Source organism: Lithobates pipiens, unplaced genomic scaffold, assembly GCF_037356315.1.
Source record: "Lithobates pipiens isolate NorthernLeopardFrog02 unplaced genomic scaffold, aLitPip1_a1.2 Scaffold_13, whole genome shotgun sequence".
NCBI classification, from domain to species: Eukaryota; Metazoa; Chordata; class Amphibia; order Anura; family Ranidae; genus Lithobates; species Lithobates pipiens.
The window spans coordinates 538,899,390-538,916,679 of NW_027507718.1; the positions used below are offsets into that span (position 1 = coordinate 538,899,390).

Consider the following 17,290-nt stretch of genomic DNA (forward strand, 5'->3'; position numbering starts at 1 on the left):
AATCCTGGACAAGTTGTCATGGAGGACCGTCCCGAACATCAACATTTTACAGATGGAATCATTCACTGAAGAATTTGTACAAGCAGCACATCATTCATTACAAGAGACATTCATTTCTGTTATCTCTGAACACCTTATCAGCTTGTCCCACCTCCAGACCCCCAAATCCCTCATTGTAGAAGAAGGAGACCAACTGTCTCTATGTTCCCCAACAAGACCTTCCAAGGATCCCGAGAACAACAATTTCCTCTAATAACATCTTTCTGTAAAGTCCTTCTAGACAGAGAACCTGTTATTATATGAAGAACCTCACATTAGCATATAAGCACTTAGTCATTTCATTAGTAGTAAATCATATAAGAATTATTTCTCTTCATCAGAGGAATAGGGCCATAGAGGAAATGGAACATAAGCATCAGAGGGGTGTCTAAACAAAACCTATTGTTCTAGTTTTGGATGGAGTGGGAGGAGGATTAGAACACATCACAATTTTACTGCTATCTGGGGCTCCATTAGAGATATTTCCCCTCACTTCCTGTCCAGGTGACATTTTTAGGCAGGAAATGGAGGAAGAAGAAGATCTACAACAGGGACACGGACAGAAATAAAACTGACAGGGGTTCTAGCCTTCCCCTTAATCTCCATGTTGATGCTGGAAATTCCTCCCCCCAACTTCCTGTCTGATAAAATGTTGTCACCTGGACAGGAAGCGAGAGGGAATCTCTCCAATGGAGCCCCAGAAATCAGTAAAAAATGTGACAGCGGTTCTAATGCCTTCCCCACAGCATGCAAAACTGAAAATAAAAAACACATTTTGGTTATACAGTATAAAAAAGGTGCAGGCTGGCAATCCTAATACACTACCTAGTGTGCCACTGACCCAGAACAAGCATGCAGCCAGTGAAGTCTGAACACTCTGCCCTCCTGCATGCTTGTCCCTGGTCAATGACACACTAGGTAGTGAAGTGAGGTTTAGGATGAAGATGACGGCCCCGGAACCTCCAGCTTTATACATAAACCAGTCACGTTTCTTGTCCTCTTGCTTCCTATTGGCTGAGTATTGTACCAATCATATGCTCCATTCTATTGGCTGAGAATTGTACCAATCATATATTTCATCCTGTGATTTCTCCTTCTGATCCCCCCCACAAATCTTTATACAATCATCTACCACGCATACCCCGGCATGGAGGGGCTCAGTGAAGGTGGTGGTGAAGGTGTGGAGATGTCGGATCGGGTCACACAGATCGTAAAAGGAGATCCGCCCGGCCTCATAATCCAGATCTATCCTGACTCTCCCACTGGAGACACCGCCGGGTAATCGGGTCTTATTATTGTCATGGATCGCCGAGTACCGATTACACCCCCACCTCTCCAAACACCAGGACTTCTCATTATATCCAATCAGCGACTGATCTCCTTGCCTCTCTATACTGGGGTAACACATCCCGGCTCGCCACATCAATGCCCTCCCAACATCCACTTCCCAGTAATGTCTCCCGGAGGAGAACCTCTGACTGCTCATCACCTGAGAACACCGAAATCTCTCCGGTGCTTCTGGGCGATTCTGGCTCGTATATGACCAGGATGCCGTTTTCCTGTCACCTGATATATGTAGATTATTACCAGCTGTCCTCACATTCAGTAATATGTCCGTCATCTCCGACACCCCCGATGTTTGCGGTACAGACCCAATATTTGGTCCACCGGCCTGGTTGTGTGATGGTTGTACGGTGGGGGAGGGTTGGGGTGGTATAGATGGTTGTATGCCAAGGGTGGGTTGGGGTGGTATAGATGGTTGTATGCCAAGGGTGGGTTGGGGTGGTATAGATGGTTGTATGCCAAGGGTGGGTTGGGGTGGTATAGATGGTTGTATGCCAAGGGTGGGTTGGGGTGGTATAGATGGTTGTATGCCAAGGGTGGGTTGGGGTGGTATAGATGGTTGTATGCCAAGGGTGGGTTGGGGTGGTATAGAGGGTTGTATGGTGGGGGCGAGTTGGGGACATCTCCTGGATGGTTGGGGACATCTCCTGGATGGTTGTACAGTGGAGGAGGGTTGGGGACATCTCCTGGATGGTTCAGCATGGATATGACCTTTGCCCGTTGTAGGAGAATGTGGATGGACATGTGTGCCTATATATTTCTGTACAATTACCCCAGACATGATATCAGATAAACCTGTGTGTAATGTGTATGAAATCCCCGCCACATCCAGATCCCCCCCATCATGGAGGAATTTAACGTCATGCCTCTCTCTGTCCTCATCTCCACACAAGTCACCCGTGTCCGATTCCTGTAGGACAGTCAGTGGATCCGTCACGTTACACAGCTCCTCGATGTGACGCAACTTCCTGGACAGCTCCTCCTTCTTTATTTCCAGCTGTTGGATCATATCAGACAATGATAGAGAGACTTGCTCTACCTGACCGGAGATCTCCCTCAGGACTCTCTTCTCCAGGTCCTCCAGACGTCTCCTGAGGTCTCTGAACAGGACAGTGACTCTCTCCGTTTCATCATCTGCTTTTCCTTGTACTTTCCTCCCGTGTTCCTGCAGACTCTGGACTCTTTTCTCCGTCTCCTCTCTCTCTGTCATCAGTTCCTGCAGGTCATTCCTCAGTTGTTTCTTCTTCTTCTCCGAGGCCTCATCCAGAGTCTCCACCTGGTGCCCCCGATGTTCTCCATCCAGCCTGCAGGACACACAGATACAGGTCTCATCCTCAGTGCAGTAATACTCCAGGATCTTCTTATGGACGGAGCATTTCCTGTTCTCCGGGGAAGTGGAGGGGTCACATAAGACGTGTTCTGGTGACTTGTTCTGGCGATTGTCACACAGCACATAGGATTCCTGACCACCCTGCGTAGTCTGGAGGGTCTCCAATATCTTACACAGAGTAATGTTCTTCTGAGGGACGGGACGTTTCTTGAAATTTTCTTTACATTCAGGACAGGAATATCCTCCAGTCCCCCACTGCGTATCCAGCACAGGACCAATACAGTCCCGGCAGAAATGGTGTCCACATGTCAGGGTTACCGGATCCGTATAAACGTTCAGACAGACGGAACATTCCAGATTCTCTTTCAGATGAGAAGACGTCATCGCTGAGGACAGAAGAGTAAAGCGAGAAGATTGAACTCAGTCCGACATAATTATTAGGATAGAAAACCATCTACAATAATAACAGTCATTTAATGATACAGACTTACTGCACTGTGATTGGTTGATGGGTTTACTGCACGTTGCGTATCATCATCGCTCTTTGAACCTCCTTATGGAATAATCCTGAGAGAGGAGAGAAGAAAGTTCCATGTTTATCTACACAGAGATGGTGCAACCATATAGTCAGAGACCACATCACTTCTCTGCAGAAATATTTTATATTGTTACCACATAATATAATCCACCAATGAGAAATGCCACCATCTCCCTGGTCCAGTTTGCCTCCAAGCTTCTCGAATGCCTTGTGCTCAACTGTATGAGTTGCTACCTCACCGACAACCACCATCCCCTACAGGCCGACTTCCACCCACAACATTCCACTGAACACTGCCCTACTAGTATGGCCAGTATTATGGTCACCAATGACACTCATACTCATACTCATACTCATACTCATACTCATACTCATACTCATACTCATACTCATACTCATACTCATACTCATACTCATACTCATACTCATACTCATACTCATACTCATACTCATACTCATACTCATACTCATACTCATACTCATACTCATACTCATACTCATACTCATACTCATACTCATACTCATACTCATACTCATACTCATACTCATACTCATACTCATACTCATACTCATACTCATACTCATACATTTTAAACTTTGTATGACCAAGCTAGAATTCTAACTACTAAGACATAAATGCTTGCTATTTGGAGAATATGCCGTTTTCTTAGAATGCCCTTGGCCGCGAGAGTTTGTACAGAGAAAGCCAAGATATGCAACTATCTTATATTCTCTTAACTGCGTCTATGACCTAGAACGTCTGGACCACAGACTATTAGCACAATATTGTTGAATATCGTAGTCTTATTCTTATCTCGTGTGAAGGTTAATGACGTGCTTTGCCGTGAAGACAATTTCTGCTTATTTTGCTTGTTCTGTCAATAAACCTGTTACTAGGAAAAGCTTGGTGTATAGCTACGAGCGGATCCCTGATTGGCTACTCCACAGGGCGCCACCCCAACTGTTTCAGCATATAACCTGTTGTATTCAAAACATTAAATCGTAATCATTATTCACGTACATCTCGTGTATGTGCCTTGATTATCTCACCGGTGAATGGGACTCCCAAGTTTATTCAGACTACAGCCTAGGCGAGATAGGAAGAGGGAAATCGAGCACCTAACAGAGCAAGGACCTACCTTTACAGCTGGTACCAGAAGTGGGGTCATCGATTCGGCAGGTGAGTGACTACTGATTTATTTACCTTATTGGTGAGGATCTTTTGGTGTCACTCATACTGCCGCGGTGACCGCCACGTGCGGGACCTGTATTGCTGCTGTGCCTCCGCGGTGGGCTAGGCTGGCCCATCGGGAGAAGTAGAGGGCTCGTACCTAAAAAAGAGAGTCCGGCTAGGTTGGCCTGACTTAAAACTATTAAGTAAAATAGATTAAAGAGAAACATTACAGGGAAGGGAAGCAATAGATTGCGCCCTCCCCAAATAAGGTCGGATGTTCAAGGGACGCCCGAAGGGTAATTTGATCAAACACAGTGCACATTTTATCTAGTCATGTAAAACGATTGTATGTGATTTAGTTGTTCATGTTTTTCTTTCCAGGTTACGCAAGTATTTCAAAACTTGCCTTTTCAATAGTTTTTTTGTATTTTGCTGTTCTTTCAATGTCTTTACCTTGTGATCCAGATTGCTGTGAAATTGTTAACCCTTGCCCTCACTGTACTGTTGGTTTATTGTTTCTTAAACAAATTGATATCCTGGTATTGATAGCCACTCGCCCAGGGGGATATTCCACTAGACTAGGAGAACGCCCCGTGTACCCCCAGGACGAAATTTCTCCCATTGTCACGCTAGTCAGAATAAACCTGCATAGCCCAGTCAGTGAATCCCACCTCCTTGCTGAATCTTCCCTGGAAGAAGTTCAACAACAGGTGATTCGTGCCACTGGCTGCTATCACCTCTGCCCCCTTACCAAGCATCTCATAACACCCCCCCATAATGGGGAATATTGTAGGCAAAGACGGGACCCCTTATGAACAACCTACTCCCTATCAGTATGTGAAGACTATAGTGCCCGGTCCCTATGTAGAACCATTTTGGAGTCAGGTTAGGGAAAGGTGCCAGCAATTAGGGATCCATGATATAGGTCCCGCGGGCCCCTGCAACACAGAAGATTGGCATGTAGTAAAAAAGATTTGTCAGTTACATAAGCACTCATACCCCCCCGGGAAGTGGGATGTAGATTACATGAAAAAATCTTGCAAGATATGGGAAGCCCCTCTAAAAATTTATAAAAAAAGCATGCCAAAAATCATGCCCTCACAGAAGGAAAACCAATACCCTCGGCCCCTATAACTACACCCCTGAATGCCCCAGAAATACCCCCTCCTTATGTCCTTGTCAAAACTGACGAGGGCGAGGTTGCCCAGGCCTTGGCCATCTACCCCAGCCTTGGGGTAGACATGGCTGCCATATCCGCTGCACTGTACAACGCCTCCACCCCGCACCAAAGACAACTATGGGACAGGGAATCCCAAGCCAAAAGAGACAGGGAGGGTCAGGAGTACCAGGACCAAGTGGAAGCTGACGAGAGGGCGAGGGAGACCCCTGAGCAAAAAGACTTTAGGGAAGAGAAGGAACGGTTTGCCCTTGAAGTAGAGACAGCCAGAGCTAAAATAGAACGGGGACATAGAATTTTGAGGGAAGCCCGAGCTGCCCTAGCACAAACAAAACGAGAAACAGAGGGAGACCCGGACCAGAGCCCGGGAACCTCCCAAAGCAGTGATCCCACTGAGGGAGAGGCTATAGTCCTGAGTCCCGAAGACAATCAGGCCATGGAAAAACTCACTAAGATGGGAGTGGTCACCAGGAGTAAGGTCAAGATCAAGTTGGCTACCGAGAAACCACTACCCGTACCCATACCAGTACCAGGACCCATTATCTCACCTATGGCCACTCCCGTAGTTACTGACGAGGATGATGAGGACACCCCCGATATTAAGGCTCCCCTTATGACCATTGGTAACACAGAAATTCACCTACCCCTGCCCCTAGGCACACTGACAAAACTCAAAGAACTCTGTCCATCCCCCAGAAAACATCCTAGGGAAGCTGCCACCTTCCTGTTGCGCCAGTGCGCCGGGTCAAATCTGGACCCGATTGATCTTGAGAGTATAATACATATTCTAGACCCCGACTGCCCCGACCCCCCAAAGGTAAAAGACCTGTTTAATGCCCATGTCCAGGGAAAAGGGGGCTGGCCAGTTTTCTGGAAAACCCTAGGACAACATTGGAGCACCCTTTACAAAGGGGTCACAGCTCTGCAAGATCTGGTCCAAACAAAACAAGCCCCGAAGGAAAAATTCTATGATTTTTGCACCCGAGTATACAACCTCTGGAAAGCGGTAGATGGGGCGGATGGGTCCCTTTTTACCACTACTGTAATGGCCGGAGGGGAGCCAAAAGTAGTACAGCTGCTAAAATTAATTAACCCCAAATGGGCTACCCAACCCCCGGAGGATTTCATGTCAGACACCCGCTCCAGGGAAACTTCTGGGGTTTTTGAACAAAAAGGGGGGTTATTTTATAACACATTTGAACCCCCAACCCCTTTAATGGCACTCCAACCATATGCCCCCACTCGAAGACCAGAATATGCCCGCCAACCACCAGACCAGGGTTGTTTCAACTGTGGTCAAATGGGACATTGGAAGTCCAATTGTCCCTACCGTAGGGGCCAAACGGGACCTTGGGGGAAAGGAAATGGACGAAGGCGTTACCCTAACGCCTTTCCTTCAACTCCACAACATCAACGTCCCCCAACTTACCAAGGACCAGTGTCAGACCCCAGATATCACCAGCCCTATCAAGGACCCCAAGGACCCCCTCCACCTAACAATGCCGCCCTTCGTGTTCCACCACCCCCACCAGCCCCTATTCCCATGCAATGGCCTGCCACCCAACCCTCAAGCAGGACATAGGGCTGCCTGGAGTATGTCCCTTCCCTCAGCCTGGTATGTTACAATGTGTCCTGGAGGAGCCTACCCCAGGTGATCCTGGGTGTAGATGGAAAACGCATTTGTTTTCTCATTGACACTGGTGCCACCTCTAGCTCCATCAATGATGTGACCTTTGACACGCCAAAATGTTCTGAGGGAAGCTCCATAGGTATTAATGGGACTCCTGTTACCCACCCTATCACCCCACCCTTATCAGTAACCACCCCGGAGGGGGTGCTACTTTGCCAACAACGGTTTACCATCCTGCCCCAATGCCCAGTCTCCCTGATGGGAAGGGACTTAATGTCCAAACTGGGAGTGGTGATCAAATTTGATCCACAGGGAGCAGTAACTGCCAGCTCCGCACTCTGCGACTTACAAGGCCCAAAGAGACAATCCAAAAAAGGGTATTTTGTACTCTTACCTGCCTCCCTGGAAACCCATGCTATTTGGGCAGAGAATAACGCGAGTGTAGGTTTCATCCCATGTACCCCTTACACCCCCCAAATGCGCCCAGACTCAGTACCTGTCTTTCAAAAACAATATGCACTACATTCTGACAAAATTGAGGGGATTACACCCCTCATCAATAGGTATGTAGCCATGGGCATCCTGACACCCGTCATCAGCTCATGGAACACCCCCATATACCCAGTGAGAAAGGCAAGCGGGGAATGGCGCTTGGTACAGGACCTCAGGGCAGTCAACAAAATGGTGGTTCCCCTCCCCCCTCTGGTCTCAGACATTGCCTTTATTTTTTCTTGCATACCGGCAAACTCTGTGGCCTACACAGTAATTGACTTAGCTAACGCTTTCTTTAGCATCCCTGTGGATCCACTGGCCCAGCCCATGTTTGCTTTTTCTTGGGGGGGGGAGGGGGCAACTGACCTGGACCCGCCTACCGCAGGGCTATGTGGACAGCCCGGCAGCCTTCTCTATGGTATTGAATGAGACAGTCAAATCCTGGCAATCGAGCGCCGGGTCGGTACTCATCCAATATGTGGATGACCTCCTTCTCTGCAGCCCCACCCCAGAAGCTTGTGAAGAAGACTCAAAAAACTTGCTGGATCACCTAGCCAAGGCAGGTGACTTGGCCTCACGGAAAAAGATACAGTGGGTGACCCCTACTGTAGAGTACTTGGGGTGCATCCTCAACAAGGGAGAGAGAAGTGTTTCCCCCACCGTGCCGCAGCCCTTAACGCTCTGCAGCCACCCAGGGTCAAGGCCGCCCTCTTGTCTTTCCTGGGAGCAATCGTCTATTGCCGGCAATGGATCCCTGACTGCTCATTTCATGACTCCATTCTGAGGAGGGCCACGCTCTCCACTGCGCCAAAAGTGGTGGAATGGACGGAGGAAATGTTACACTCATTTAACACCCTCCTCTCCTCCCTTGCCTCCGCCCCGGCCTTAGGACTAGTGGACTACAGGAAATTTTTTTATCTATATTGTGTAGTTAATGGATCTGCCTTTGCAGCAGTTCTTGCCCAAGAGCACGGTAATTCTTACCGACCGGTGGCTTTCCTTTCAAAGAAACTCCCACTCCAGGTCCAGGGCATGCCGGCTTGCCTCCAGAACATGGCCGCATGTGCCATGGCCATTCAAGAAGCCAACAAGTTAGTTCTGGGACACCACCTAACTGTATACACTACCCACTCAGTCACCCACCTTATCCAAAACCTCAATACACAACATATGACCACCCAAAGAGCCAGCGGGTATGAAATCATTCTTCTAAACACCTCCAATCTGACCATCAAACACACCTCTGACACCTCCCCCATCCTCAGGCTATTACATTCTCTGCTCAAACTCATGAATTATGGTGAACCATCCAAAATGCATGACTGCACAAAAGTATTGGACCAAGTCACCTCCCCACGTAAGGACTTAACAGACGTACCTCTGGCCGGTGCAGAGGAAGTTTTTGTGGACGGCAGTTGCTCGCGCCCTTCGGATTCCACTTTCCTGACAGGATACGCGGTAGTACAACTCCCAGATCTGGTTCTGGAGGCTAAGCCACTTCCGCCTTCCTCGGCACAGGTCGCGGAACTGGTAGCCCTCACCAGAGCATGTATCCTGTTCAAATAGGGATGTCAATATTTACACTGATAGTCGATACGCCTTCGGCGTGGTTCACGATTTCGGGGTGATCTGGGCTAACAGGGGGTTTAGAACGGCTGACAACAAAATTATAGCCAATAAGGAGCATATTCTCCAGGCTATACTACTGCCCAAACATTTGGCGATTATTAAAGTCAAGGCTCACACCACCACTGGTAGCTACATTGCCCGAGGCAACGCCCTTGCGGATAGATGCGCTCGAGCGGCGGCAAATTCCTCCACACATCCACCCGCCCCTACCACGATATTTTTCCAACAAGATTTTTCAGCGCCAGATTTCCCCTCAGTTGCAGCCCAAATCCAATCCATGGCCACAGACGCTGATGTCCTTTTCTGGGTCCAGCAAGGATTGTCCAAAGACCAAAGAGGCCTTTGGACAAATGGAGGGGTCATTGGGATCCCCAAAGCCAGCTCAGCCCTCATCCTTTCCTACCTGCATGGTCCCGGACATATAGGGTCCCAACCCTTGCAACAGCTGTATGAAAAAACCTTCTGCACAGTTAATCTAAAGAACCATGCAAAGACCCTAACAAAGTCATGCCTCACATGCGCTCAAAACAACACGCAGGGTAAGCGACATGGTATACACGGCCAGTTGCCCCCACCCCTAGGCCCACTACAGGACCTACAAATAGACTTCACCCACATGCCCAAACAAAAGGGAAGTATCAAATGCCTGTGCGTTATCGTTGACAAATGGTCAGGATGGGTGGAGGCAGTGCCCTGCACTGGGGAAACAGCTAAAATAGCGGCAAGGGCTCTCCTTAATCATTGGGTATGTAGGTTTGGCATACCAGCCACCATTTGGTCAGACCAGGGCCCGGCTTTTACTTCAGATATGACACGAGAACTGGCAAGGTGCCTGGGAATACAGTGGAAACTTCACATTCCCTATCATCCCCAAAGCGCAGGAGTGGTAGAAAGAATGAACAGGAATATAAAGGACAAACTAAAAAAGGCCACAGGGGGAACGTTAAAAAACTGGATAGATTTCCTTCCAGGAATATTGTTCCAAATCAGAACCACCCCCCACTCTAGGACACGTTTGTCACCATTCGAAATCCTAATGGGTGTCCCAGCACAAACACAACTAAAAGCATTAGATGCACAGACTGACATTAACATATATTCTTTACAGGAAGAGTACGTGAAACATCTGGTAAGTACAATAGAAGAACATAAATGAACAAGTTGCTGTTACCTTTTCTCCTCTTCCAACAGAACCTACTCACCCCTTCATCCCGGGGGATAAAGTGTTGATCAAGCAGCTTGCCCAACGGAAGCACGTGGGGCCCATCTACTCCGGTCCATGGAACGTGGAGAAGGTCTCCAGGACTGCTGTCCTCACAGACTACACCCCTCAGTGGATCCATGCCAGCAGACTAAAAAAAATGCCCCGAACCTCCACCGACTCCAGAACACCCCCAGAGGACACTTGCCCCAAGACCAACAGGAGGACGCCACCACCAAAGGGACCCCAGAGACGAACCTACAGACCCTCCAGGAACAGTTCGGCAGAATCTCCCTGGACTTTCCTCCTCCTCCCACCAGCTCGGACTGAAGTCTTTGCAAAAAGAAAGAGACAGGGGCTTAGAAGATCAGTATGTACTACACACCATTTTGCTCTGGTCGATAGTATTGACTTTTGTGTTTTTTTCTATAGTCATGATGACATGTATCATGACAGGGTCATGTGGGTTTACAAGAAGCTCAAAAGGTACTGAGAACCGATCACTAGACAGAAGAGCATTAGTTCCAAGGCCCAGTAATAATAATAATAATAACAACAAAGATTTAGGAGTAATGGTAGCACGGAACGAACTACCCCCCCAGGACAGTAAAACGTTTTCTTTAGCCCCAACAATACCACATCATTTTTTATGGCAATACGCGTTTGGTCAAGTAATGGGAAAAGGGGCACCCTGTTGGGTGTGCTCCCACATGGGAACGGGTAGGAATCAAATTCCAGTAGTGGGAATCCCCCTCCCAGTAGAGGACCTGTTTAACGAGACGACACAAGACCATATGGCCAATATAATGACCAGACCCTCCCCCTTATTTTCTCTGATTTCACACAACCCCCATCCTTCTGTTTCCTAAATGGAGCTTGGAAAGAAAACGGGGAAATCCCCAATGGCCAATTCTGTAGGAACACACTAGTAAATCTTACCCTTAGAGACTTAGGGAAGTTTCTGCAGGATGGGACGTTTGACATCCAGGGGTTGAATACTTCCACCATTGGAGATAGTGACGAAAGGATAGGGAACATGTCTTTATATAACATAATGGACTGTGTACTATCCTCAGAAACATTTGACGATACCGACCTAAAAGAATGGTTAGAGTCCTACCACATGAATGATACTTTACTAGAGTACAGTAGCACCGCGAGTTTAGGAGATTGGTTATGCCTAGTTGGACTCAGGTCAGGCATATCCCAACCCCCTGATATAATACCAGCACCTCATCTGCCTCATGGATGGATGGTGTGTTGCGGTCTAATATGTCACACCACCATACCTTACCCTCTAGATTCCTCTACAGGTGGTTGGTGCACCATTGCCAGGATGGTACCATATATGGGTATAGCCTCTGACAATCAGTACATCAAAATGACCCCTGCCCATGGGCATTTAGAGTTCGGGAGGGCTAAGAGACAAGTAACATCATGGTGGGAAAAATTAGCCGCCTCCATTGGAAGCCCGGGAATGTGGAATGCCCTAGATAAAATAGATCTTTTTGCTGAAATAATCTCTGGGGTAGTGAACTCTACTTCCAGAGATGTTTCTCTGCTAAACGAAGAAACTCGGAAGATCCGAACTGTGCAGGAACTGATAAAAATGAGGCAGGAACAACTTTTGGCCGCCATCACTGGGATTTGTAACCTCATGGCCAATTCGGAGATGTGTTGCACCTTCATACACAACTTCACCGTTCCTGTGGAAAGTCTGTCGGTACCCGATTATTACGATATTATCAAAAGCCATTCAGCCCAAAGACAGACCCTCCTACAGAAAGCAAAAAACTTGGGAGATGATTGGAACCTTTTCTCGGGTACAGGAGGGTGGTTTGGAGGTATTTGGGGGGGCATACTGGGATTTTTCAAGAAAATATTTCTCGTATTAGTAATGATAGTGTTGTTGATAGTAATGTTCTATGTGATCGCCAAGTGCTGCTGCATAGCAGCCGCCAAGGTTTCCCATCCAACAATAGCAACCAAGCCCAATGACGAAGAGAAAGCACTTATGGCTTTTTCCAAGAATGTCTGGTATAGAGGATGATCGATAACTTCGTGCCAAAGTTATGATCACAGGAGGGATTATAAGGATTAACAAGTCTCCATTTTGTTATACTGTCATCCATTTTAAACTTTGTATGACCAAGCTAGAATTCTAACTACTAAGACATAGATGCTTGCTATTTGGAGAATATGCCGTTTTCTTAGAATGCCCTTGGCCGCGAGAGTTTGTACAGAGAAAGCCAAGATATGCAACTATCTTATATTCTCTTAACTGCGTCTATGACCTAGAACGTCTGGACCACAGACTATTAGCACAATATTGTTGAATATCGTAGTCTTATTCTTATCTCGTGTGAAGGTTAATGACGTGCGTTGCCGTGAAGACAATTTCTGCTTATTTTGCTTGTTCTGTCAATAAACCTGTTACTAGGAAAAGCTTGGTGTACAGCTACGAGCGGATCCCTGATTGGCTACTCCACAGGGCGCCACCCCAACTGTTTCAGCATATAACCTGTTGTATTCAAAACATTAAATCGTAATCATTATTCACGTACATCTCGTGTATGTGCCTTGATTATCTCACCGGTGAATGGGACTCCCAAGTTTATCCAGACCACGGCCTAGGCGAGATAGGAAGAGGGAAATCGAGCACCTAACAGAGCAAGGACCTACCTTTACAATACTCGTACTCGTACTCGTACTCCCTTCTGCTGCCTACAACACCAACTGCTCCTCCTCAACAAACTCCACTCCCTTGGCCTCCAAGACTCTGCTTTTTCCTGGTTCTCCTCCTACCTACCCTCAGCACACGTTCAGTGTCACATACACCATCTTCTCTTCCTATTGGGGTACCCCAAGGCTCCGTCCTTGGGCACCCCCTATTTTCTCTATACCTCTTTCCCCAGGCCAGTGGATAACCTCCTATGGCTTCCAATACCACCTCTATACTGACCCTCAGATTCATCTCTCCACTCCTCAACTCACCCCCTCCTCACTTAACACACACGGTATGGGGGGTTCACACCACTTCCACAAACTCAATCTTTCTAAATCTGAGTTTGTAATATTTCCTCCTCCCCTCCCCCCATGACTTCACCATTAAGATCAACACCACAACCATTGGTCCCTCCACACATGCCAGGATCCTGGGTATAATCCTTGACTGACTTCTCCTTCTCCTCACATCCAATCACTGACTAAATCCTGCCACCTTCACCTCCGCAACATCTCCAGAATTCCACCTTCCCGACTAATGACATCACAAAGCAACTCGTTCACTCCTCGATTATTTCCCGACTACGGCAACTCTCTCCTCACCGGCCGACCCTTACACAGGCTCCTCCCCCTTCAGTCTATTATGAATGCTGCTGCTAGACTAATACACCTCACTAATCAATCCGTGACTGCCGCCCCTCTCTGCCAATCCCTTCACTGGCTTCCCCTCCCCCACCATATAAAATTCAAAATGTTAACCATAACATACATGGTCATCCACAACATCCCCCCCCCCCCCCCCCCCATCTACATCACCAACCTCATCTGCAGATATCACCCGCCCCCCCTACATCACCAACCTCATCTGCAGATATCACCCGCCCCCCCTACATCACCAACCTCATCTGCAGACATCACCCGCCCCCCCATCTACATCACCAACCTCATCTGCAGATATCACCCCCCCCCCCCCATCTACATCACCAACCTCATCTGCAGATATCACCCGCCCCCCTACATCACCAACCTCATCTGCAGATATCACCCGCCCCCCCATCTACATCACCAACCTCATCTGCAGATATCACCCGCCCCCCTACATCACCAACTTCATCTGCAGATATCACCCGCCCCCCTACATCACCAACCTCATCTGCAGATATCACCCGCCCCCCCATCTACATCACCAACCTCATCTGCAGATATCACCCGCCCCCCCATCTACATCACCAACCTCATCTGCAGATATCACCCGCCCCCCCTACATCACCAACCTCATCTGCAGACATCACCCGCCCCCCCATCTACATCACCAACCTCATCTGCAGATATCACCCCCCCCCCCCCCATCTACATCACCAACCTCATCTGCAGATATCACCCGCCCCCCTACATCACCAACCTCATCTGCAGATATCACCCGCCCCCCCATCTACATCACCAACCTCATCTGCAGATATCACCCGCCCCCCTACATCACCAACCTCATCTGCAGATATCACCCGCCCCCCTACATCACCAACCTCATCTGCAGATATCACCCGCCCCCCCATCTACATCACCAACCTCATCTGCAGATATCACCCGCCCCCCTACATCACCAACCTCATCTGCAGATATCGCCCCAAATCGCCCCCTCCGCTCCTCCCAGGACCTCCTGCTCTCTAGCTCCCTTGTTACCTCCTCTCATGGTCGGGGAAGCCTATCCCACCCCCACATCACCCCCTACATTGTAAAGTGCTGCGCAAAGTGTTGGCGCTAAATAAATCCTGAACAACAGGTGCTGTGTGCGTCCATTCAGACATGTAGCTGTGGCCCCCGCCCCTGCCCAGGCTCTCTCCTCATTGGCTCACTGACTTTGGTTCCCGCCGCTGTCTCAGCAGCTGAGCCTCTTGTGCACGTCGCTGGATGGAGACAGGAAAGTATTGGGGGGGGTGGGGGTGGCACAGGTTTTTATCTTCATGCATAGAATGCACCTTCTGCCATTACAATCACTAACAGTCCGTCCATCCAATGTACACACAGGGATTATCAGCAAAGGGCCCGATAGGAGTCCTGCACATATACCCTAGGGCCAGTGATGGGGAACCTCGGCACCCCAGATGTTTTGGAACTACATTTCCCATGATGCTCTTTTACTCTGAAGTGCAGTGGAGCATCATGGGAAATGTAGTTTCAAAACATCTGGAGTGCCAAAGTTCCCCATCACTGCCCTAGCGGGTTGTCACCTGTCCGGTACTGACCCAGACAGTCCGGGTTTAGACAATTGTTCCCGGGTTTCAGCCCGCCTGATACCCGGACACAACATACATCCAGTGCCATCCATCCAGTTATCTGTCCTGGGGATGGAGCTAGTGCCCGGACCAAGCCCTGGTACTGCCCTTCACTCAATGGGAGATCCTCAACCCAGAAAGGAGTCCGGTCACCTGGGCCATCAGTTCTTCCCAACCGGCACCTCCCCCCCCCCCCCCCCCCCCCGATGATCTGCCTTGCGGGTCTCCGATCTCTTGAGGTCTCTAAGGAAGGGGGGCACTGATATAAGGGGGGATGTCAGCTAATAGGGATCTATTTAGAGGGGGCGCTGACTGCTGATCCAATGATTGGAGACCAATCAATCAACTCACAGTCCCCTTATATCAGTGCCCCTCCCCCAGTGAATATATATCAGTGCCCCCTCCCTTCCTTATCAGAACTCCTCAGTGAAAGGGAAAAGTTACTTATTCACAAAACTTTTCCAAAAATGTTTGGTCTTTTTTTGTTTAGCAAAAAATAACCCCCTCAGTGGTCATCAAATCAGTAACAGCCCATCCACCGCAGCAGAGCCCCAACCGCCGCAGCAGAGCCCCATCCGCCGCAGCAGAGCCCCATCCGCCGCAGCAGAACCCCAACCGCCGCAGCCCAACCGCCGCAGCCCATCCGCCGCAGCAGAGCCCCAACCGCCGCAGCCCATCCGCCACAGCAGAGCCCCAACCGCCGCAGCCCATCCGCCGCAGCAGAGCCCCAACCGCCGCAGCCCATCCGCCGCAGCAGAGCCCCATCCGCCGCAGCAGAGCCCCATCCGCCGCAGCAGAGCCCCATCCGCCGCAGCAGAACCCCAACCGCCGCAGCCCAACCGCCGCAGCCCATCCGCCGCAGCAGAGCCCCAACCGCCGCAGCCCATCCGCCACAGCAGAGCCCCAACCGCCGCAGCCCATCCGCCGCAGCAGAGCCCCATCCGCCGCAGCAGAGCCCCATCCGCAGCAGAGCCCCATCCGCCGCAGCAGAGCCCCATCCGCCGCAGCAGAGCCCCAACCGCCGCAGCAGAGCCCCAACCGCCGCAGCAGAGCCCCAACCGCCGCAGCAGAGCCCCAACCGCCGCAGCAGAGCCCCAACCGCCGCAGCAGAGCCCCAACCGCCGCAGCCCATCCGCCGCAGCAGAGCCCCATCCGCCGCAGCAGAGCCCCATCCGCCGCAGCAGAGCCCCATCCGCCGCAGCCCATCCGCCGCAGCAGAGCCCCATCCGCCGCAGCCCATCCGCCATAGCAGAGCCCCATCCGCCGCAGCCCATCCGCCATAGCAGAGCCCCATCCGCCGCAGCCCATCCGCCATAGCAGAGCCCCATCCGCCGCAGCCCACCCGCCATAGCAGAGCCCCATCCGCCGCCGCCCACCCGCCATAGCAGAGCCCCATCCGCCGCAGCCCACCCGCCATAGCAGAGCCCCATCCGCCGCAGCCCACCCGCCATAGCAGAGCCCCATCCGCCGCAGCAGAGCCCCATCCGCCGCAGCCCATTCGCCGCAGCAGAGCCCCAACTGCCGCAGCCCATCCGCCGCAGCAGAGCCCCAACCGCCGCAGCCCATCCGCCGCAGCAGAGCCCCAACCGCCGCATCCCATCCGCCGCAGCAGAGCCCCAACCGCTGCAGCAGAGGCCCAACCACCACAGCCCATCCGCCGCAGCAGAGCCCCAACCGCCGCAGCCCATCCGCAGCAGAGCCCCAACCGCCTCAGCCCATCCGCAGCAGAGCCCCAACCG

General features: G+C 50.3%; 1 protein-coding gene across 1 annotated transcript; it reads right to left on the minus strand.

The window, feature by feature from the left end:
* Positions 1–682: 682 nt before the first annotated feature.
* LOC143975758 (E3 ubiquitin/ISG15 ligase TRIM25-like) lies at positions 683–3,275 on the minus strand. Its single transcript, XM_077478275.1, has 2 exons — positions 3,205–3,275; positions 683–3,099 (listed from the first exon to the last, which is right to left on the minus strand). The coding sequence occupies exon 2, from the start codon at positions 3,095–3,097 to the stop codon at positions 1,070–1,072; it is 2,028 nt and encodes a 675-aa protein (XP_077334401.1). The 5' UTR covers positions 3,098–3,099; positions 3,205–3,275; the 3' UTR covers positions 683–1,069.
* Between the last annotated feature and the right edge of the window lie 14,015 nt (positions 3,276–17,290).